A 22,999-nucleotide genomic window follows, 5' to 3' on the forward strand; every position below is an offset into this window, starting at 1 on the left:
AGTTGATTTCAAAAAATAAAAGGCTTTTTTACCCATGGAAGTTGGCTTTTTGAAAATTGCTACCACTTAGTGCAGATAAAAGTATGCAATATGTTCTATAATGTGCATACTCTACCAATGTTGATAGAAAACATTGCTAATGGTATGTTTATGCCAGGAACAGCAAATAACATGCATAGATACATGTTCATATTTATTTGCCTTATTTCCTTTAAAAGTTTCTCCACAAAAAAGCAGGTATAAATAGAGCAGCAACTTTGTTCTAATATTCAAAGCAAAACTTCACACACAATTTTGTTTGATTATTGGTGTAATTCATCTGGGTGGACCTCCTAGATGTCTAGTTTGTTTTTTATATAGATAATCTCTCTTCCAAGCTCTTAATATTTGTGTTATGATTTGTAAGTCAACATACGTGCAGTTCTTTTTGATTTTCCCTATCATTTTGATTCATATTTAGAGATCAGTTGGTGTAAATGCTCATGCTTAAAAGTAGTCACAGATCTCAGCGTTAAGCACTATTCTACAAAACAGAGCATAACTTTGTACGCCATTCATAGAATAGTGCTACACTATTTTTTTGGCACCATTTATAGAATTTAGTCCATAGTCCACAATAATGGAAAACACCTAGCAAAACTATACTCACATAGAAAATGTTAAAAACATATAAAAGATTCAGTGTGAAGGCTGAAAAATCTTACTTGTTATTCCAGGACCAACCGTCTCAGCCACGAGAAAATACCCCCCCCCCCCCCCCCATTTACTAAGCCGTTCGGCAATGCCAACACAACCCATTCAAAGTGAATTGGCCATGTTGACATTAGTGCAAGGCATAGTAAACAGGGGGCAAAGTTACTGAGTTAAAGACTTTTTTTTTTGTAGTAGCAGGAACATTCATCTAGCTAAATAGAATCATAAAATAAATTTCATTCCTTGATATGATATCAGATACAGGGAACTTTGTTAAAAGAAAAAAAAAAAAAAGGTTACCAGTGATGCTTTCCAAGGTTCAGTCTCCTGCTCTTCACACACACATTAAAAAAAAAAAAGGAAAACTCCCCCTGAGGTTTCTGCCTGCTTTTCTGTGATCAGTTGCACTACGACACTAGACACCTCACGGCACCCATGTCCACTATGGCGTGTTTGTGAATCTGAATCCTTTTGACCATCCATCAGCTGTCCCTTCTGAATGGTGCTTGCCTATCTCTTTGGTTCAACTGACCCACATTCAACTACGTTACACATGGAATCCTCCACTTTGGCCTTCACTGTTCTCATTTATTTGCTCAACCTGCAGGATCTGCACCTGCAGCAGCTCTCACTCATTGCAGCTTAGCCCCCACCCCCTCCAAAAAGAGTGACGTTTTACATCTCATTTGGAACTTATTAAGTTGACTTGATTGCAGTTTTAGGTGAATAAATGTTTTTCTCTGTACCTTTTCTGCTAGTGTGTTAGATTTATAAATAGAGTTTCTATGTGTTTGTTTTACAGCTAATTAGGGGTTTTATGAGAGTACAAAAAAATCTGTAGTTATCAGTGTTTTTGTGGCGCAAGTGCTATGGCTGAGTACCTTTACCAGTGTAATCAAATATATATATATTTGTGCCGCTGAGGAATTTTTGGCATGGAAGATGCAAAAAACCAGAGTGGAAAATCCATGGCAGGCAAAGGGGATCAGTGAAACAGTACAAGGGATTTTTTTTTTTCTGGTGTTTAGCTAATAAACACATGTATTACTTTTTTTTTGCACTGGGGTGTTTTGAAACCTAAAATCAAAAGCCCTATTTACAGTTTATTTTTAAAGCTTATAATACAAAAGAAGGATTTATTTGGGGCTACTTTTCAAACTGCTTGCACCAAATTTCGGAGGGAAGGTATGTAGTTGCAGTGTTCACTTGAATGAGTAGAAATAAAGGTTAAGAAATAAAAACTACAAAAAGAATACCTTTTTCTGGGTTAGCTAAAGCATATTTTTTTGATTAGCTTTAGTGAGCTAGTCAAACAAATGTGTTGATTTAGTCCAGTTGAAAGCTATCACCTTGTATTCATTCTATTGCATTTTTTAACCTTTATTTCTAAAAGAAAAGTATGTGTAAATTTTCCCTTTAAAACTGACCATGAATACGAAGTATCTGCAGATTTCTGCACTTCTTGTGGCTAGTTTTTCATAGAAAAGACATACATAAGGGCCCTTTTACTAAACTGCATTAGTCACTAATGTGTGCCTAACTTGGGACACGCTAAAGCATTTTATGTTACTTTTGCTATATGCGCATGCTAAGCGTGCAATATTTATTTTGAAATTTTGGAGGGAGAGGGGGCCATGTCGGGCAGAGAATGGGCGTGGAAGTGCTATTCTGCAAAAATGCTGACAATGCATGCTAATTAAATAATGCCAACTTCCATATCATCATGCTGATCAATCCATAGACTGGTGGGTTGTGTCCATCTACCAGCAGGTGGAGATAGAGAGCAATCCTTTTGCCTCCCTATATGTGGTCATGTGCTGCCGGAAACTCCTCAGTATGTTCTCTATCTCAGCAGGTGGTGGTCACACACAGCAGCAGCTCTGGCTAGGCCTCCAAGCCTAATTTTTAGGTTTTGTTGAGTGCCTGGGGTTGAGGGCTCTTCTTGAGCAAGTGCAAACCTGGTGGCACCAGGTCCCTCCTTTTCTCCCCCCTCCCGCTGGCTCCGTTAAAAAGTTTATTGCAGCTTCTCACTGGGACACCAGGTCGTTACAGCTCGGAGCGGAAAGCAGGTAATTTTTACCTTTTTATAGCGGGCAGGGGGTTCCCCGATTGATCTCCACGTGGCATATGGCGTCGGAGGGCGAGGGCGCAAAGAGTCGCTCCCCGGATCGCTTAGGCGCTTCTAGAGGGGATGCGGGGGTCTTAAAGTCTGATTCGCCCTTGTTGGGTGACAGTTTCGTGACCGATGAGTGTCCCGGCCCTTCCTCCGGCGTGGCGGTTTTTCCCGCCATAAACGCCCATCCCCCGCTGCTCGCCTCCGCCATCTTGGCCGGCCACGCGGCTCGGACGGCTTCTTCGTGGGCCGCCCTTGAGGGAGACTTTAATGCCATGGACGCCCTTAATTTGGGCGACGGCACCAAAGCGGCTAAAGTTAAGCGCCGCTTTTCCCGCGCGGCTCCTTCGCGGAGTGTCGCGCCGGACGCCATTTTGGATGCGCAGCATGTCTCTCCCCCGCTCTTGCGAGCGCCGGTTGAGGGTGCGTCTAGGGCTGTAGCCCAGGCTGCGGAAGTGCACAGTCTGGGGGGGTTTCTCCCCCGAGTTTGTTTTGCTGCTGCATCAGGCCTTCCTTATGCAAAACGCTGCCCCTGCTCCCTCGTTTGGTAAAGAGGTTGAGGTCCCCGGAGGTAAGCGCCCTCGGGTTGATTCCCAGGCCTTGGAGGACCTTGTCTCCTCCGATGTAGATGAGGGCAGCGTATCTGAGTTCTCCCAACGGTCCTTTGCGGATTCCTTGGAGGAGACGGATCCCCGCTCGGTTGGAGCGGATGACCCCTCTGCAGCGCGGCTTTTTAGCTCAGAGGATTTGCCCAACCTGTTAGTGCAGGCCATGGGCATTTTGAAGATTTCCTCTCCGGAGGACGTCTCTCCCTCAGCCCCTGTTGGCTCTGCCATTATGCTGGGGACGAAACGCCCGCCTAGAACCTTCCACGTGCATGATGCCATGCACACCTTAATTTCGGCTCAATGGGATGTCCCGGAAGCGAGCCTCAAAGTGGCTAGGGCTATGTCCCGCCTCTATCCTTTGCCTGAAAGTGAACGTGAGGCCTATCTGTGGCCTACCGTGGATTCTTTAATCACTGCGGTGACTAAGAAAACGGCTTTGCCGGTGGAAGGTGGCACGGCCCTAAAGGACGCCCATGACAGAAGATTGGAGGCGGCCTTAAGGTCGTCCTTTGAGGCGACTGCTTTAAGTTTGCAGGCCTCGGTTTGCGGTTCCTATGTGGCCAGGGCGTGCCTGACTATGGTGCAGCGGGCTTCCCCCTCGGATCATTCCTTGAGGGCTGATTGGCCGGCCCTGGAATCGGGCTTAGCCTATTTGGCAGACTTGCTGTATGATGTCTTGAGAGCCTCAGCTAAAGGCATGGCTCAGACAGTCTCTGCGCGGCGGTGGCTTTGGCTGAAACATTGGTCTGCTGACCACGCCTCTAAATCCCGCCTGGCTAGATTGCCTTTTAAAGGCAAGCTGCTCTTTGGGGTCGAGCTGGACAAAATCGTGACCGATCTCGGCACGTCTAAGGGCAAGAAGTTTCCAGAGGTCAGGGCTCGGGCTAGTACTCGTTCCGGTACCTCCAGAGGACGGTTTCAGGAAGCCCGTCGGTACCGCCCGGGCAGGTCGGGCTCCTCTGCCCCCTCTTCCTTCAAGAGGACTTTCTCCCCCAAGCAGCATTCCTTTCGCAGAGACCGCCGTCCCGGAGGTGCTCCCTCCGGTCCTCCCCCAGGGTCTCGTACCCAATGACGGGGCCTTGGTCCACGCCCCAGTGCAGATTGGAGGACGGCTGTCCTCGTTTCTGGGCGAGTGGACCACAATAACTTCAGACGCTTGGGTGCTGGAAGTCATCAGAGACGGCTACAAGCTAGAGTTCTGCCGACCCTTAAGAGACGGGTTTGTACTCTCTCCCTGCAAGTCTCCGGTCAAAGCTGTGGCAGTGCAGCAGACCTTGGACAACCTGATCCGCCTGGGTGCGGTCGTTCCGGTGCCAGAAAATCAGATTGGCAAGGGACGTTACTCCATTTACTTTGTGGTACCAAAGAAAGGAGGTTCTGTCCGGCCTATCCTCAACCTCAAAGGGGTCAATCGGGCCTTGAAAGTGCGGCACTTTCGCATGGAGACTCTCCGCTCTGTTATAGCGGCAGTGAAGGCAGGAGAGTTCTTGGCTTCCTTGGACATCAAGGAAGCGTACCTGCATATTCCCATCTGGCCTCCTCATCAACGCTTCCTGCGTTTTGCAGTCCTGGGACGACACTTCCAGTTCAGAGCCCTCCCTTTCGGGTTGGCTACTGCTCCGCGGACCTTTTCCAAAGTAATGGTGGTCATCGCGGCCTTCCTGCGAAAGGAAGGAGTACAAGTCCATCCTTATCTGGACGACTGGTTGATCCGAGCCCCCTCTTATGCAGAGTGCGGCAAAGCTGTGAACCGGGTGGTTGCTCTTTTGAGCTCCCTGGGGTGGATCATCAACTGGGAGAAGAGCCAGCTGCGCCCGACTCAGTCCCTGGAGTATCTGGGAGTTCGATTCGACACCCAAGTGGGCAGAGTGTTCCTGCCAGACAATCGGATTGTCAAACTTCAGGCTCAGGTGGACCAGTTCCGAGTAGCCTCTTCTCTTCGGGCTTGGGACTATGTGCAGCTGTTGGGCTCTATGACGGCCATGATGGAAGTAGTGCCCTGGGCCAGGGCTCATATGAGACCACTACAACACTCTCTGTTGCAGCGCTGGACTCCGATGTCGGAGGATTATGCTGTGCGCCTTCCCTTGGACCCAGCAGTGCGCAAGGCGCTGAGCTGGTGGCTGCAGACAGGCAAGTTGTCTGCAGGAATGCCTCTGGTGACCCCAGAATGGATTGTCGTCACGACGGACGCCTCTTTGACGGGCTGGGGAGCCCACTGCTTGGGAAGGACAGCGCAGGGGCTCTGGTCTCCTGCAGAGGCAAAGTGGTCTATCAACCTCCTGGAACTCAGAGCCATTCGGTTGGCGCTTTTGGAGTTCATCCCGGTACTGGCGTTGAAGCCAGTACGGGTTCTGTCGGACAATGCCACTGCTGTGGCCTATGTCAACCGCCAGGGAGGTACCAAGAGCGCCCCTCTAGCCAAGGAGGCCATGAATCTGTGCCAGTGGGCGGAAGCGAACCTGGAACAGCTGTCAGCGGCCCACATTGCCGGAGTCATGAATGTCAAGGCGGACTTTCTCAGTCGCCATACTTTGGAGCCCGGAGAGTGGCAGCTATCTGCTCGGGCGTTCTTGGACATCACGAAGCGCTGGGGCCAGCCGAGCCTAGATCTGATGGCGTCATCGGCCAATTGCCAAGTGCCGCGCTTTTTCAGCAGAGGACGGGACCCTCGATCCCTGGGAGTAGATGCTCTTCTCCAACAGTGGCCGACACAAGAGCTTCTCTATGTGTTCCCGCCCTGGCCCATGTTGGGCAGGGTGCTAGACCGGGTGGCAAAGCATCCGGGCCGGATAATCCTGGTGGGTCCGGACTGGCCCAGACGTCCCTGGTATGCGGACTTGATCAGGCTCTCAGTCGACGATCCTCTGCGACTGCCTGTGGAGCAGGGCCTGTTACATCAGGGTCCCATGGTGATGGAGGATCCCTCCCCATTTGGTCTTACGGCCTGGCTATTGAGCGGCAGCGTCTGAGAAAGAAGGGCTTCTCAGACAAGGTCATCGCCACTATGCTGAGAGCGAGGAAGCGCTCTACTTCTACTGCTTACGCCAGGGTTTGGCGTACCTTTGCAGCGTGGTGTGAAGCAGGCTCACTTTCTCCCTTCACTGCTCCAATTTCTTCAGTGTTGGCGTTCCTGCAAGAAGGTCTGGAGAAAGGCCTGTCGCTCAGTTCCCTTAAAGTCCAGATAGCGGCCCTGGCTTGCTTCAGGGGCCGCCTGAAGGGTGCTTCCCTGGCTTCGCAGCCAGATGTGGTGCGTTTTCTCAAGGGAGTTAATCACCTGCGCCCTCCTCTGCACTCGGTGGTGCCTGCGTGGAATCTCAACCTGGTGCTAAGAGCATTGCAGAAGCCGCCTTTTGAACCCTTGTCGAGGGCATCTCTGAAAGACCTGACGTTGAAAGCAGTCTTTTTGGTGGCTATCACTTCAGCCAGAAGAGTTTCCGAGCTCCAGGCACTCTCATGTCGAGAGCCTTTTCTGCAGTTCACTGAGGCAGGAGTGACTATTCGCACAGTGCCTTCCTTCCTGCCCAAGATTGTTTCTCGCTTCCATATGAATCAGCAGCTCTGTCTCCCTTCCTTTCTTAGGGAGGACTACCCAGAGGAATACTCTGCTCTCAAATATCTGGATGTGAGACGAGTTATCATCAGATACTTGGAAGTGACCAATGATTTCCGGAAATCGGATCATCTGTTTGTCCTGTTTGCAGGTCCTCGTAAGGGTCTGCAGGCTGCTAAGCCTACAGTGGCAAGATGGGTCAAGGAAGCCATTGCAGCGGCTTATGTGGCTGCGGGGAAGGTGCCGCCTATCCAGCTGAAGGCTCACTCCACTAGAGCTCAGGCGGCCTCGATGGCAGAGGCCGGGTCCGTCTCCTTGGCAGAGATATGCAAGGCGGCAACTTGGGCATCGGCCCATACATTCTCCAAGCATTACCGCTTGACTGTGGCTGCTCGGGCGGAGGCCCGGTTTGGAGCTTCAGTGTTGCGGTCAGGGATTTCTATGTCCCGCCCTGGGTGAGTACTGCTTCGGTACATCCCACCAGTCTATGGATTGATCAGCATGATGATATGGAAGGTAAAATTATGTATCATACCTGATAATTTTCTTTCCATTAATCATAGCTGATCAATCCATAGCCCCTCCCAGATATCTGTACTGTTTATATTCTGGTTGAATTTTAGGTTCAAGTTTAGTCTTCAGTTCCTTCAGGAGGACTTTGTGTTCAAGTTTTTTCACTTGGATTCTTCAAGAGTTGAGACGAATTTGTGTTACAGTGAGCTGCTGCATTCCTCTCCCCTCCGTTTTACGGGGCTGGATTGAGACTTAAATTCTGCCGGCGCTCCCTCCCGCTTCGTGCGGCAGTAGGGCAGCTTTGTACCCCTCCCGCTTCGGCGGTGTTAGGGTCAGTCAGCTCCTCCCGCGGTTGCGGTTGCAGGATAAGCCAGATCCCCCCGCATCGGCGGGTGTGGTGTCCCTCCCCCGCTCCGCGGGGTTGAGCTGGACGGATTCCCCTCCCCCACTTGTGTGGGGATGAGCTGGGTTAATTCCCCTCCCCCGTTTCGGCGATGGTGAGCTGGGCAGAGTGTCCCTTTGTGGGTGTAATTCTCTAAGTGCTGAGTCCTGCGGATGGAGCTTTGATATCGACATACTGAGGAGTTTCCGGCAGCACATGACCACATATAGGGAGGCAAAAGGATTGCTCTCTATCTCCACCTGCTGGTAGATGGACACAACCCACCAGTCTATGGATTGATCAGCTATGATTAATGGAAAGAAAATTATCAGGTATGATACATAATTTTACCTTAAAGTGAGAGCCCGTAATTCCTTCTAAATAGGAGGCAGTAAGTGCTCTTGAGTTACTTATTTAAAATGGCATGAGCTAATGCTAACATTAACGCATGACCAATAAAAAGATACAATAGAAAAAGGCTGAGTTTACAGCTGTACTGGAAATAAGGTGAGTTCGTGGGAAACACCCATGTAAGGATGCACTAAGCCCATTTCTTAGCACAGCTTAGTAAAAAGGTCCCATAGATTTGAAAATATAACCAGTACTGCTATTTTCCAGTCCTGCCCAAAGCTTGCTCCCAGGAATGCTTCTTCCAGATGCTGCTAAAATAGTTTAAAACAATTTGATTTTCCACCCTATTTGCGACCACGTCAGAGTGGTTTATGACATTTAAAATCAGAAATTGAAAAGAACTCTGAAAAAATAGTGAAGCAACTCATCCCAGAGATAGGCATCCATCATCTAATCATACAATCCTCTGCAGGTCATCTAGCCAGGAAAAAAAAAAAGCTCAGCCTCCCAGAAATTTCTTCCTGAATACACACAATGGCAACTGGTTCCACAAATATGGAGCCTACCAGAAGAAGCCACCTTCCTTGGTAGAAGTTAAACGAGCAGAGAAGTGAGGGAGAAGCGTCAAATATGCCTTATCCTGAGATCTAAGTACTCTAGAAGGATTATAATAACAGTTGTGCCAGTTCACATGTGTACATGGCTTTGACAGTTGTGCTTTGTTTTATTTCCTTTCTCATTGTAGTTGAAGTGTATCATCCAACACAGTTGGGCTGTGCTACGCTTGCCTCCTCTCTTTCTCCATATGAGGCACTGGGCATCTTTGCTGATCTCCAGAGAGCAATGAAGGGCTTTGTCCTGGAGAATGACCTACACATTCTGTATCTGGTAGGTGCATCTTACTATGCATCCTACAAGCAGGAAACCAGACAGTGGTAAAAAAAAAAAAGAAAAACATCAGGACAGCATTGATCATAGAGGTGTCTGTTCCAAATGATTATTCTGTGAATCGAAGTTTCTTTTAAATACCAAGAAATGCAATTGGAGACAGAGAGAGACAGAAATATTTCTCATTGTTTTGGGACAATGATAAGAATATAAGCATTGGTCCATCAAGCCCAATATCCTGTTCCCAACAGTGGCCAAGCCAGATCCAAGTAGCTGGCAAAATCCTAAAAGCGTAAGATTTTATGCTGCTTATCCTAGAAATAAGCAGTAGATTTTCCCAAGTCCATCTTAATAATTGGTTATGGTCTTTTCTTTTAGGAGACTGTCAAAACCTCTTTTAAACCTTACAAAGTTAACTGCTTTTATCACATTCTCTGACAACGAATTCTAGAGTTTAATTATATGTTGAGAGAAGTATTCTCTCTGATTTGTTTTAAATTTACTACTTAGTAGCTTCATTGTGAGCCCCTTTTTTTTTGAAAATCTACCCATTCCATTCAGTATTTTATAGATCTTTATCATATCTCTCCTGACCTGTCTCTTCGCCAAGTTGAAGAGCGCTAGCCTCTTTAGCCTTTCCTCATAGGGAAGTCATCCCACCCCCTTTATCCTTTTTGTCTCCCTTCTGTGGACCTTTTCTAATTCCGCTATATCTTTTTTCAGATGCGGTGACCAGAACTGCACACAATATTAGAGGTGCAGTTGCACCATGGAGCGTTAAGTCATTACAGTATTCTCCGTTTTGTTCTCCATTCCTTTCCTAGTAATTCCTAACGTTCTATTTGCTTTATTAGCCGCTGCTGCACACTGTGCAAAGGGTTTCAACGTATCATCAATGATGACACCTAGTCCTTTTCCTGGGCAGTGACTCCAAATGTAGAACCACCTTGCATCATGTAGCTATTAGTTTGAGTTCCTCTTCCCTACATGCATCACTTTGCACCTGCTCACATTAAATGTCATCCACCATTTTGGTGCCCAATTTCCCAGGGTTCTCTTGCAATTTTTCAGTTCTCTTCTGAGTTAACAAATTTAAATTACTTTGTGTTGTAAACAGATTTAATCACATCACACATTATTCCTGTTTCTAATTCATTTAGTTCATTTATAATGATGGAAGAGCTGGGAGTCAACCACAGTGAATCTTTCAGATCTGCACTGGAGAAACTGAGTGAACTTCTGCCCATGAGGCAGCCACACCCTTGGTGGAATGAGCCCTTAACACTACAGGAGCCCAACATCCTTTAAGGAGGTATAACAAACAGATAGCTCACTGAGTTGCCTTTGCCTTTGACTTGTTCACTGGTCCTAGGAAGGGGGAGGCAACTACAAACCCCTCCAAACAACCTATCTGACCTACAAAATTCATTGGTCAGTTTCAGTTACTGAATCAGAGGCCAGCCCACATTTGGGGTGTGGAAGTCTTCACCATAGTAATATTTGCAAATGAAAGCAGAAAGACCACCTGATTCATGTGACATCACCTTTGGGAGGTAGGAAGCCTCTGAAGGTCCAGGTAGCTATCCCCAAAAATATGCTAAAACTGCTACCTGGACCTTCAGAGGCCAGTCATTTCTTGAAACCTTCTTGCAAAAAAGAGCCAAGAAGTATGGAAGGAAGGTTCAGAATGGAGGGAGGCCCCACTGTGTGCGCAAAGACTCAAACAATCTCCAGATCATCACATATGCTAATGAGGTAGATCTTTTTTTAAAATTATTATTATTTTTGCCTTAAGCAATGTCACACTGACCTCATCTGAATATCTTCTGCACTTCAGATGCAACCTCTCAAAAGTAAAGCCATAAGACAGAAGTGAGCTAGATTGCCCATCAGTTCAACTCCTATACCAGTAGGCCTCTCTCCTGCAGGAGCCTGAGACCTTTCCCCACCTGGAGACAAACTTAATGCTACATGTGCCTGGTTCAGTCCAGTGTCACTAACACCACCTATCCAGGATGTGATGCAGTCCACTTGCAGAGTTGACCAAGGGGTGATTGGGGGGAAACTCAAACAGCAGCTATGACTGAGGTTACTGCTGCAGTAAGGCGTCTAGCTGGAACAAGCCCCATTCTGTCTGATAACTGAAGAAGGAGGGGACTTTTACATTCTTCTTGGTCACCATTAAGCTCATTACTGGTGTGCCCCACTGAGTCTTGATGAGGGAGAAGGCCTTCTTGGACAACTCCCACTCTCCAGGATCCAGGGATTTTCTGCCCTGGAAGTCTGCTTTCATATTCATGGACCCCACAGTGTGCATGGCTGAAAATGCGTGCAGTCAGCCCTTGGCCCATGCAAACAGCAGAGAGGCCTTCTGATAATTATCAAGCTCCATGTTGTTCCCTGCTGGATGACATGAGGTACTGCTGTGGCATTGACAGAGAGGACTGACACTTCCTTTCTCAGAATCACTGACTCGAAGACTTGTAAATCTTCTGGATGGCTCTTGTTTCTAGTCAATTTATCAACCAAGTGGCTTTGGCCATCAATCGCTGCCCCTAAAAAATGGTCAGCGATTGAAATGGGCTTTCCAGCCAGCCAGCTGGTGGCTGTTGTCACTAAAATCCATTTAGGATTCTCCAGGTCCATGCCATTGGACAGATTCTGGGGACTCAACCATTAGTATTGACTGACTCTGACCTGAGGTGACCACAGGAAAGGAGATGAGCGTCATATCTGTGTCTGTACCAATGAGCGCTTCATCGATGACCTCTGAGGTGTCCAAGCCCAGGTCAATAGGTCAGAGCCTGCATGTATTCCCAGACCTGAGGCATCTTCTTGACCAAAAGGACTTGCTCCTTGCCCCACTCTTTGTTTGGTCAGAAAGACTCTACCTCTCCAAGTATCAAAGGGATCCCCCAGGTGTTCTAGAAATTGTGACAGCTCCAGCTTGCCCTTCTTGCAGTCTCTCAGTGGGTAATCATAGAAATATAGAAAAATGATGGCAGATAAAGACAATATAGCCTATTCAGTCTGCCCATCTATATCATGTACTATCTCTTCCTCTCCTCTAGAGAGATCTTATGTACATGTCTTGAGCTTTCTACATTTCAGTTACAGTTTTCATCTCCACCACCTCCATGAGGAGGCTGTTCCATAAATTCAGGTTACATCTCTGCCCTCTTTCATCTTCATCCTCATCCTATGCCCCCTCATTCCAGAGCTTCTCTTCAGTTGAAAGAGACTCGCCTCCTGTGCTTTTATGCGATGGAAGTATTTAAACGTCTTTATCGTATTTTCCCTCTCCCACCTTTCTTCCAAAGTATACAAATTCAGATCTTTAACAACTGCACAACTCAAGCAGCTGAACTCATACTCTGGTCCTCCAACTTCACCTTGATGAACCAGTCATCCAGATACGGATGTACCAAGACATCTTCCCTGCATAAGGCAGCTTCTATGACAATCATCACCTTGGAGAAGGTGCATGGAGCTATAGGAAGACCAAAATGCAAGGTTTGGAACTAATGTCCTCCCAGGATCGTGAAGCTCAGAAACCTCTGATCCTTCTATACCAGAATATGTAGGTATGCCTCTGAGGTCCATTGACGTTAGGAACTCTCCTTGCCTCATTGGTACCACCATGGAGCACATGATTTTCATCTGGAAAAGTGCAGCAGTAAGTTGACACAGTTGAGGTTAAATTGGGCAAATAGATCCTTTCTTCTTGGGGGACCACAAAGTATGGGTATGGGAACCATTGTCATGCACGAGAGCTGTGTGACCTGAATCTCTGCCCTCTTGGCTGGAGTGCAACAAGGTGAGACCATAAAGCAATATGCGAGTGGGCAGGAAAACTGTAACCTGTAACCCTGCCTCACCTATATCTAGAATCCACTGCTCTGATGTAATATGGCCCTGCTCCTTGATGAACTTGGACAGCTGGCCTCTTATCCATCTATTTAAGGTGAGGACCCATTGCCCATCATGTACACTGGAGGTCCTCTGACTTGAGGTGACAACCTTTGTATGAGTCTTAAAAGAAGGCGATCTGCCCAGGAACCTTGAACCACTGGGAGAGTCTCTTGCCCAGACCATAACACCTTGCTTTCTGGAACTGCTGCTTGCCAGCAGCAGACCTTAAATGCTATTTGGGCTTATCCTCTGGTAAATGCTGGGGCTTGATGTACTTGGTATGTACATTTTTAAAAAATTAAATAAAAAATTGGGAGGGAGGGGAAATTCCACATTACTTTTTTTCTGCCTCCATATACTCGGGGCTGGTCTGGTAGGACTCAAGGGAAGAAATCTAGCAGGTAAGAAATTTGTCCTTGCTTCTTTGCAGGTGTTCTTTGAAGGGCAGCATTTTACAGTTACATAACCTCATCCTCCTTTCTTTTAGAACTGGTCTTTCACACACCCCCTCTTTACTTTACTTATGGTTTTCAAATACCTCTCAGTTCAATGTGGATCAAAGTAATAAGAAAACTAGGACATTACTAGAAAAAACAATCACTCATAAAAAATAATATGGGCACATTACGTGGTAGAAAGTATAAATTTAGAAAATAAGCTTTTAACTGTTTCTGAAAAGAAAGCTTTAATATGAAATTTGAGAGAGCCACAGGCTGCAAGTGCAAGGGAATGCCCACACTGTTCCAGAAAATTTTGGAAGAATGCATCCATTTCACATTGAGCTCATGATTGGTGAACACTCTTCAGAGAACACTTGTTTCAGTTAAGCAACTTATCTATTTCTCATCATAAGCCTCATCTATGCAGTCTCTGAAGACTTATTATTTTACAAAGGCATTTTCCCAGATTAAAGAGTTCCATGTATAGTCTGACTGTACCTTATTTGTCCAAGGTCTTGTCTCTGCTCCCCATTCTTCCCCTCCTTTTGTATCCTGTCTAGTTCTTCTAAGGAAAATCTAAACCCCCTCGCTGCCACATATAGTTTTACCAATGTAACTTAGGCTTCCTAATGTATTTTTCATTTTTCATCCCCTTTCAAATGGCATTTAGTACATAAGTACATAAGTAGTGCCATACTGGGAAAGACCAAAGGTCCATCTAGCCCAGCATCCTGTCACCGACAGTGGCCAATCCAGGTCAAGGGCACCTGGCACGCTCCCCAAACGTAAAAACATTCCAGACAAGTTATACCTAAAAATGCGGAATTTTTCCAAGTCCATTTAATAGCGGTCTATGGACTTGTCCTTTAGGAATCTATCTAACCCCTTTTTAAACTCCGTCAAGCTAACCGCCCGTACCACGTTCTCCGGAAACGAATTCCAGAGTCTAATTACACGTTGGGTGAAGAAAACTTTTCTCCGATTCGTTTTAAATTTACCACACTGTAGCTTCAACTCATGCCCTCTAGTCCTAGTATTTTTGGATAGCGTGAACAGTCGCTTCACATCCACCCGATCCATTCCACTCATTATTTTATACACTTCTATCATATCTCCCCTCAGCCGTCTCTTCTCCAAGCTGAAAAGCCCTAGCCTTCTCAGCCTCTCTTCATAGGAAAGTCGTCCCATCCCCACTATCATTTTCGTCGCCCTTCGCTGTACCTTTTCCAATTCTACTATATCTTTTTTGAGATACGGAGACCAGTACTGAACACAATACTCCAGGTGCGGTCGCACCATGGAGCGATACAACGGCATTATAACATCCGCACACCTGGACTCCATACCCTTCCTAATAACACCCAACATTCTATTCGCTTTCCTAGCCACAGCAGCACACTGAGCAGAAGGTTTCAGCGTATCATCGACGACGACACCCAGATCCCTTTCTTGATCCGTAATTCCTAACGCGGAACCTTGCAAGACGTAGCTATAATTCGGGTTCCTCTTACCCACATGCATCACTTTGCACTTGTCAACATTGAACTTCATCTGCCACTTGCACGCCCATTCTCCCAGTCTCGCAAGGTCCTCCTGTAATCGTTCACATTCCTCCTGCGACTTGACGACCCTGAATAATTTTGTGTCATCGGCAAATTTAATTACCTCACTAGTTATTCCCATCTCTAGGTCATTTATAAATACATTAAAAAGCAACGGACCCAGCACAGACCCCTGCGGGACCCCACTAACTACCCTCCTCCACTGAGAATACTGGCCACGCAATCCTACTCTCTGCTTCCTATCTTTCAACCAGTTCTTAATCCATAATAATACCCTACCTCCGATTCCATGACTCTGCAATTTCTTCAGGAGTCTTTCGTGCGGCACTTTGTCAAACGCCTTCTGAAAATCCAGATATACAATATCAACCGGCTCCCCATTGTCCACATGTTTGCTTACCCCCTCAAAAAAATGCATTAGATTGGTGAGGCAAGACTTCCCTTCACTAAATCCGTGCTGACTTTGTCTCATCAGTCCATGTTTTTGTATATGCTCTGCAATTTTATTCTTAATAATAGCCTCCACCATCTTGCCCGGCACCGACGTCAGACTCACCGGTCTATAATTTCCCGGATCTCCTCTGGAACCCTTCTTAAAAATCGGAATAACATTGGCTACCCTCCAGTCTTCCGGTACTACACTCGATTTTAACATATAAACCACCTAGATATGAATTAATGATTGGCGGTATATGAAATAAGATAAACTATGAACTATTAAATTGGGTTTGTTTCTTCAGGTCACACCTGTATATGATGAATGGACAACTATAGACTGGTACCAGTTTTTTTGCCTTTGGGAGAAGCTGCCCACTTCTATGAAACGGGTGGCAGAGCTGGTAGGGATTGAAGAAGGCTTCCTGGCACGCTCCGTGAAAGGCAGAATTATAACCAGGACAGAAAAACAACAAAGACAAATGGCCATTCATAAAAGGTAACGATTAATATGTAATTTGGTCATTACTTTAAATATATCCTTTTATCAGGAAAGAAATGCTGTTGAATTATTGCAGTGCTTGAAGAGGCTCAGGAAAGACAGAATTTCCTAGCATAGGTTTTTTTTAAAACTTAGTATTTATTCAGTTTTCAACAAATACACAAATATTTACTTGACAAAGGAAAGCACTGTAGTAATCAGGAAGATACAATAAATAGAAATTAATAGTAATCAGGAAGGTACAATAAATAGAAATTAATAGTACTACACAAACTTCAAGTTGGAAGATAAAACCAAGAAAAACACCTGGTAGCAGAGCAACAAAAGCAAAATATTGTAATCAGTCATAAACCAGAGGCCTGACCCTTTTATAATCACACTCCCATTCTAATCACATCCCAATGTCTTAGATCTCGTCTAGTTCTGAGTCGATACTGGAAGTCCCAATCTTTTTGCATCCAAATAAAATTTCAGGGTGAAAGAAAATATATAGTGAAGAGGAAATAAGTACCACATACTTACCAACCCCCCTACCCCCCCCCAAAAAAAGCCCAACTGAATTGGCCACCTAAGGCCAAAACTTTCTGCATCATCAACAGAAACTTCCTTCTACACTTTTGTGTAGAGCAACTAACATCAAGAAAAATCCAATTCTTCCTACCCATGAACAAATCAGCTCTATGATGATGAAAAAGCTTCAATACATGTTTGTGATCCTGTGCAGTGATATTTTAGTTCTAGTTCTTATTCAGTTACAAAACATATAATTCTTATTCTTATTTTATTCTGGTTCTGACATCAAACTTAATTCTAGTTTTTATTCAGTCCTCTTCTGAAAATATTGTTCTTATTCATTTCACAAACTCATGACAAATAATTTCAGTTCATGCTTGCATTTTTTTTTTTTTTCAATCGAGAGCAAAACAGACACAGTAACAAACAAACATAGTTCCAGTGTAAAACCAAACGAATAGCACAAATAGGCCAGAGACAGCAAAAACCAATAGCACAAACAGGCCAGAGCCAGCAAATTAAACGAATATCAAGAACATCTCTCAGAATATCACATGCACATAACTTATCCCCTTGTTTACTAAGCTGTGCGCTGATGCCGACACATTCCATTCACTCTGAATGGGTTGTGTTGGCATTGCCGCATGGCAGCCGCTATGCGGCTTAGTAAACAGGGGGGTTAGTGTTTATTTCTTTTTTAAATAATGAAAAATATCAATATTATTGTGTTCACTATAACAGTTTGAGCTTAGCATGTAGTTTTAGAAATACTCTCATTTCCAAGCAATTTTCAAGTCTATTTCTTTGTCCAGCAGTCCTCATTAAACACAGAGAGAAGATTGTTACAACATAGGTTTATGATTCTGGTACAGACAGAAGATCTAGAGCCATAGGAAGTAATGTGTCATAAACTGCACTTCTCTCATGCTAAAGTCGAAAAACATTCTGTGGTATTACTCGTCAAAGTCTAATTTCTGCAATGTACTTATTTATTTGTACTTCAGTTTCTTGAACAGGAGCTTAACTCTTTACTTCTGAAATATTCATCTTCTCAGCAGTATAAGTACATTTTTCCAGTCCTACAAGAGTACTGGGGGTGTTGCCATTTTAACTCTGTGGTGCAATGCAATGCAACTCTGTGGTTCATTTTCTGTGAAGTCTTTATTACATATTGTTTCCTGTGCTGTCAATCAACTATGAATAGTTTTTCAACTGCAAGTAGAGAAGTAATTTCTGAAAGTAGCAGAATAGCTGCAACTGGGATTGAAATAATTGTCAGTGAAGGGACTACTGGTTGTCAAAATTGAGGAAAATCAGTTAGGGGTCCCTTTACTAAATCAAGTTAAAAAGTGGCCTACACTTTCGTTATTATTCTCATTAACAAAAATATCCCTGATCCTGTGGAAAAACAGAAATCACAATTAAGATAGCACGATTACATTCAGCAGATTCCGATTGTTTCAAGAAACCACTAAGATCTAAACTGCCCTCAGAAATTTCCCCAGCTGGTTGGGCCTCAACAGCCATTTTCTGAACAGAATTAGCATTATGGTCTCTTCCAGTAGTCTCTAGCTTTTTAAATGGTGTATAATTGGACACAGGTGCAGTGTGAATACTGGAATCTGCAGAACCTCCTTCATAAGCTAATTAAAAAGATCTCCAGGTTGAAGCACCGGGTGTTTTGGGAAATTAAGACCTCTCAAATTCAAGTAACGCATATTGTTTTCCAACATCTATTTTCACGTAGACCAAATTCTTTTCTTTAATACAGTCTGCACTTGCTGAAGTTCCGCCATAGATTCACGTTCAGTAAATGTTTCTGACATTAACAGGGCTTATTTTCGAAAGAGAAGGACGCCCATCTTCCGACACAAATTGGGAGTATGGGCGTCCTTTCTCTCAGGGCGCCCAAATCGGCATAATTGAAAAGCCGATTTTGGGCATCACTCACTGCATTTCCTGTCGAGGGTCGTCGGGGACGACCAAAGTTCACGGGGGCGTGTCGCACCGTAGCGAAGGTGGGGCATGATTAAGAGATGGGCATCCTCGGCCGATAATGGAAAAAAGAAGGGCGTCCCTGACGAGCACTTGGCCGACTTTACTTGGTCCATTTTTTCTTGCGACCAAGTCTCAAAAAGGTGCCCGAACTGACCAGGTGACCATCGGAAGGAATTGGGGATGACCTCCCCTTACTCCTCCAGTGGTCACCAACCCCCTCCCACCCTAAAAAAAAACTTAAACATTTTTTTTGCCAGCTTTTATGCCAGCCTCAAATGTCATACCCAGCTCCATGATAGCAGTATGCAGGTCCCTGGAGCAGTTTTAGTGGGTGCAGTGCACTTCAGCCAGGCAGACCCAGGCCCACCCCCCCCCCCTTACCTGTTACACTTGTGGTGGTAAATGTGAGCCCTCCAAAACCCACCCAAAACCCACTGTATCCACATATAGGTGCCCCCCTTCACTCCTTAGGGCTATGGTAGTGGTGTACAGTTGTGGGGAGTGGGTTTTGGGGGGGGGGGGGGGCTCAGCACCCAAGGTAAGGGAGCTATGCAGCTGGGAGCAATTTGTGAAGTCCACTGCAGTGCCCCCTAGGGTGCATGCTTGGTGTCCTGGCATGTCAAGGGGACCAGTGCACTATGAATTCTGGCTCCTCCCACGACCAATGGGCTTGGATTTGGTTGTTTTTGAGATGAGCGTCTTCGGTTTCCATTATGGCTGAAAACCGGTGACGACCATCTCTAACGTCGACCTAAATGTTGAGATTTGGGCGTCCCCGACCGTATTATCGAAATGAAAGATGGCTGCCCATCTTGTTTCGATAATATGGGTTTCCCCGCCGCTTCGTGGGGCCGTCCTGCGAGGACGCCCTCATGAAAACTTGGGCACCCCGTTCGATTATGCCCCTCCACATGTCCCAGATATAACTGAAACAGTCTGAGTTGCAAGCACAGTATTCTTAAAACAGCAACTGGCTTATGAATCATATAAAAGGCTTCCCACAGTGTTTCAAGAGTAACTCTCAAGCACAGTGCTCACAGTTCCAATTACCCCAGGTGTTGCTGCATTCTGCTGACCAACTGATTCTTCTTTGGCTTTGATATATCTGAGGAGCTCCCCTCCCAGGACGGGATGTCTGCTGGCAAAGTTAATTGTTCTTCTGAACCTGATAACACAGAATCAGGGGCAGGCAGGGTAAACGCTCAGTGGGACCGAGCGTGATGTCACCTTCGCTATCCTTGGAAGTCATTGCTTCTTGCCCACGCCCTGCAAACTCCATTAAACTCAATCTGGGGTTGCTGGAGAAGCTGATCGATTGTAGTTTGGTGATAAGGAGTTGAAAGCTGAGCCTCAGAGGGAAATTCTCTGCTTTCCCTTATATTTCCCCATATTCAGCTAAAAGGGGAAACCGCCGAGAGCAGCTCATTACACAGCTTTCCTTCAGACTACCTGTTTGATTTTCCTTCCCGTTTTTTCTAGTGTACAGTTATTGACTGTGTATTTGGAGGTGTCTTGTGAAGGGCAATATTCAAAAGCCATTTACCTGGTCAATAAGCTATCTGGTAGTTGTCCACCCTGTACACTTAATAAAATACATGCAGAGATAATAAAGCACATATTTTTACTCATGGGAAAAGAAGTCGGGTTAGGACAGGGGGAAGCAACAATGCATTCAGTTTTTCAGATGAAAATATTCATAGAGAAAACAAGTGCAAAACTTTGTTCTTTTTTCCATAAGCTGGTAGTTCCTAAATCTGTCCTGGAGCACCTTCAGACAGTCAGGATTTCAAGATGTGTACATTGAGCATAAGATAGATTTGCATGCACTGCTTTCATTGCATGAACATCTATCTTATATATATTAATTGTGGGTATCCCTGATAACACAACTGGTTGGGAGTATCTCCCTGGGCAGGCTTAGGTTTTTTTCAAAGGAAATGTATACACGTACGTTTCTTTGAGAATTGGGGCAAAAGTTCAACTGTAAAAGTGCCCATTGACTTTATAGCTACCTGAATATTTTGAATTTAGCCCTATTAATATGTAAGAAGATCTGGTTGTTCTGTGTTAACACTGAATGGAAGAGTCAACCCTTCAGTTATTATTATTTATTATTATTATTTATTGCATTTGTACCCCACATTATCCCACCTTTTTGCAGGCTCAATGTGGCTTACAGAGTAAGGTTATGAACGCGCTGTTCACAGCTGCTGCCTTGATTTTCTCTCCTCTCAGGCCATCCTTGATCTGCTTCAATCCGGTTTTTGCCCTCTTCACTCAACAGAAACAGCACTCGCTAAAGTCTGCAATGACCTGTTCCTTGCCAAATCCAGAGGCCACTACTCCATCCTCATCCTCCTCGATCTATCCGCCGCTTTTGACACTGTCAATCATGACTTACTTCTTGCCACACTGTCCTCATTTGGGTTCCAGGGCTCTGTCCTCTCCTGGTTCTCCTCCTATCTCTCCCATCGTACCTTCAGAGTACACTCTCATGGATCTTCCTCCACCCCCCTCCCGTTCTATGTTGGAGTTCCCCAGGGATCTGTCCTTGGACCCCTTCTTTTTTCAATCTACACCTCTTCCTGTAAGGCGTACAAAACCCCAACCTTGGCTGACTTCTAATATCCGCTACCTACGTTCCTGTACCCGCTCCGCCGAACGCCTCTGGCGGAAATCTCGGGCCCTTGCTGATTTCTTACACTTTAAGTTCATGCTGACCTCCTTCCAATCTGCTCTCTTACGTGCCAAACAGGATTATTATATCCAACTGACCAACTCTCTTGGCTCTAATCCTCGACTTCTCTTCACCACATTGAACTCTCTCCTCAAGGTGCCCCCTCCCCCAACTCCCCCTTCATTATCTCCTCAGACCCTTGCTGAATTCTTTCACAACAAGGTTCAAAAGATAAACCTTGCTTTCTCTACCTCACCAGCTCTCCCTCCACTAGTCCGTTCCCCTCTCTCTCCTTCCCCTCATTCCCTTTCCTCCTTTCCTGAAGTTACTATTGAGGAAACTACACTTCTCCTTTCTTCCTCAAAATGTACCACCTGTTCCTCTGATCCCATTCCCACCCACCTTCTTAATGCCATCTCTCCTACTCTTATTCCTTTTATCTGTCACATTCTCAACCTCTCACTTTCCACTGCGACTGTCCCTGCTTCCTTTAAACATGCTGTGGTCACACCTCTCCTTAAGAAGCCTTCACTTGACCCTACTTGTCCCTCTAATTACCGACCCATCTCCCTCCTTCCTTTTCTCTCCAAATTACTTGAGCGTGCTGTTCACCGCCGCTGCCTTGATTTTCTCTCCTCACATGCTATTCTTGACCCATTACAATCTGGTTTTCGCCCTCTCCACTCAACTGAAACTGCGCTTACTAAAGTCTCCAATGACCTATTACTGGCTAAATCCAGAGGTCAATATTCCATCCTCATTCTTCTTGATCTTTCCGCTGCTTTTGACACTGTCGATCACAGCATACTTCTCGATACCCTGTCCTCACTTGGATTCCAGGGCTCTGTCCTTTCCTGGTTCTCTTCCTACCTCTCCCTCCGCACCTTTAGTGTTCACTCTGGTGGATCCTCTTCTACTTCTATCCCTCTGCCTGTCGGTGTACCTCAGGGTTCTGTTCTTGGTCCCCTCCTCTTTTCTATCTACACTTCTTCCCTTGGTTCATTAATCTCATCCCATGGCTTTTCCTACCACCTCTATGCTGATGACTCCCAAATCTACCTTTCTACCCCTGATATCTCACCTTGCATCCAAACCAAAGTTTCAGCGTGCTTGTCTGACATTGCTGCCTGGATGTCTCAACGCCACCTGAAATTAAATATGACCAAAACCGAGCTTCTCATTTTCCCCCCCAAACCCACCTCCCCGCTCCCCCCCGTTTTCTATTTCTGTTGATGGCTCTCTCATTCTCCCTGTCTCCTCAGCTCGAAACCTTGGGGTCATCTTTGACTCTTCTCTCTCCTTCTCTGCTCATATCCAGCAGACTGCCAAGACCTGTCGTTTCTTTCTTTACAACATCCGTAAAATCCGCCCCTTTCTTTCCGAGCACTCTACCAAAACCCTCATCCACACCCTTGTCACCTCTCGTTTAGACTACTGCAATCTGCTTCTTGCTGGCCTCCCACTTAGTCACCTCTCCCCTCTCCAGTCGGTTTCAAAACTCTGCTGCCCGTCTCATCTTCCGCCAGGGTCGCTTTACTCATACTACCCCTCTCCTCAAGACCCTTCACTGGCTCCCTATCCGTTTTCGCATCCTGTTCAAACTTCTTCTACTAACCTATAAATGTATTCACTATGCTGCTCCCCAGTATCTCTCCACACTCGTCCTTCCCTACACCCCTTCCCGTGCACTCCGCTCCATGGATAAATCCTTCTTATCTGTTCCCTTCTCCACTACTGCCAACTCCAGACTTCGCGCCTTCTATCTCGCTGCACCCTACGCCTGGAATAAACTTCCTGAGCCCCTACGTCTTGCCCCATCCTTGGCCACCTTTAAATCTAGACTGAAAACCCACCTCTTT

General features: G+C 45.8%; 1 protein-coding gene across 1 annotated transcript in view; it reads left to right on the forward strand.

Moving 5' to 3' along the window:
- The window catches only part of POLQ (DNA polymerase theta), a 274,424-nt gene that overhangs the window by 76,507 nt on the left and 174,918 nt on the right, over nucleotides 1–22,999 (forward strand). The window contains 2 exon segments of the mRNA XM_030205030.1: nucleotides 8,959–9,101; nucleotides 15,756–15,949. Coding sequence (XP_030060890.1) covers nucleotides 8,959–9,101; nucleotides 15,756–15,949 — 337 coding nt within the window.

Source organism: Microcaecilia unicolor, chromosome 5 (genome assembly GCF_901765095.1).
Source record: "Microcaecilia unicolor chromosome 5, aMicUni1.1, whole genome shotgun sequence".
Lineage (NCBI taxonomy): Eukaryota > Metazoa > Chordata > Amphibia > Gymnophiona > Siphonopidae > Microcaecilia > Microcaecilia unicolor.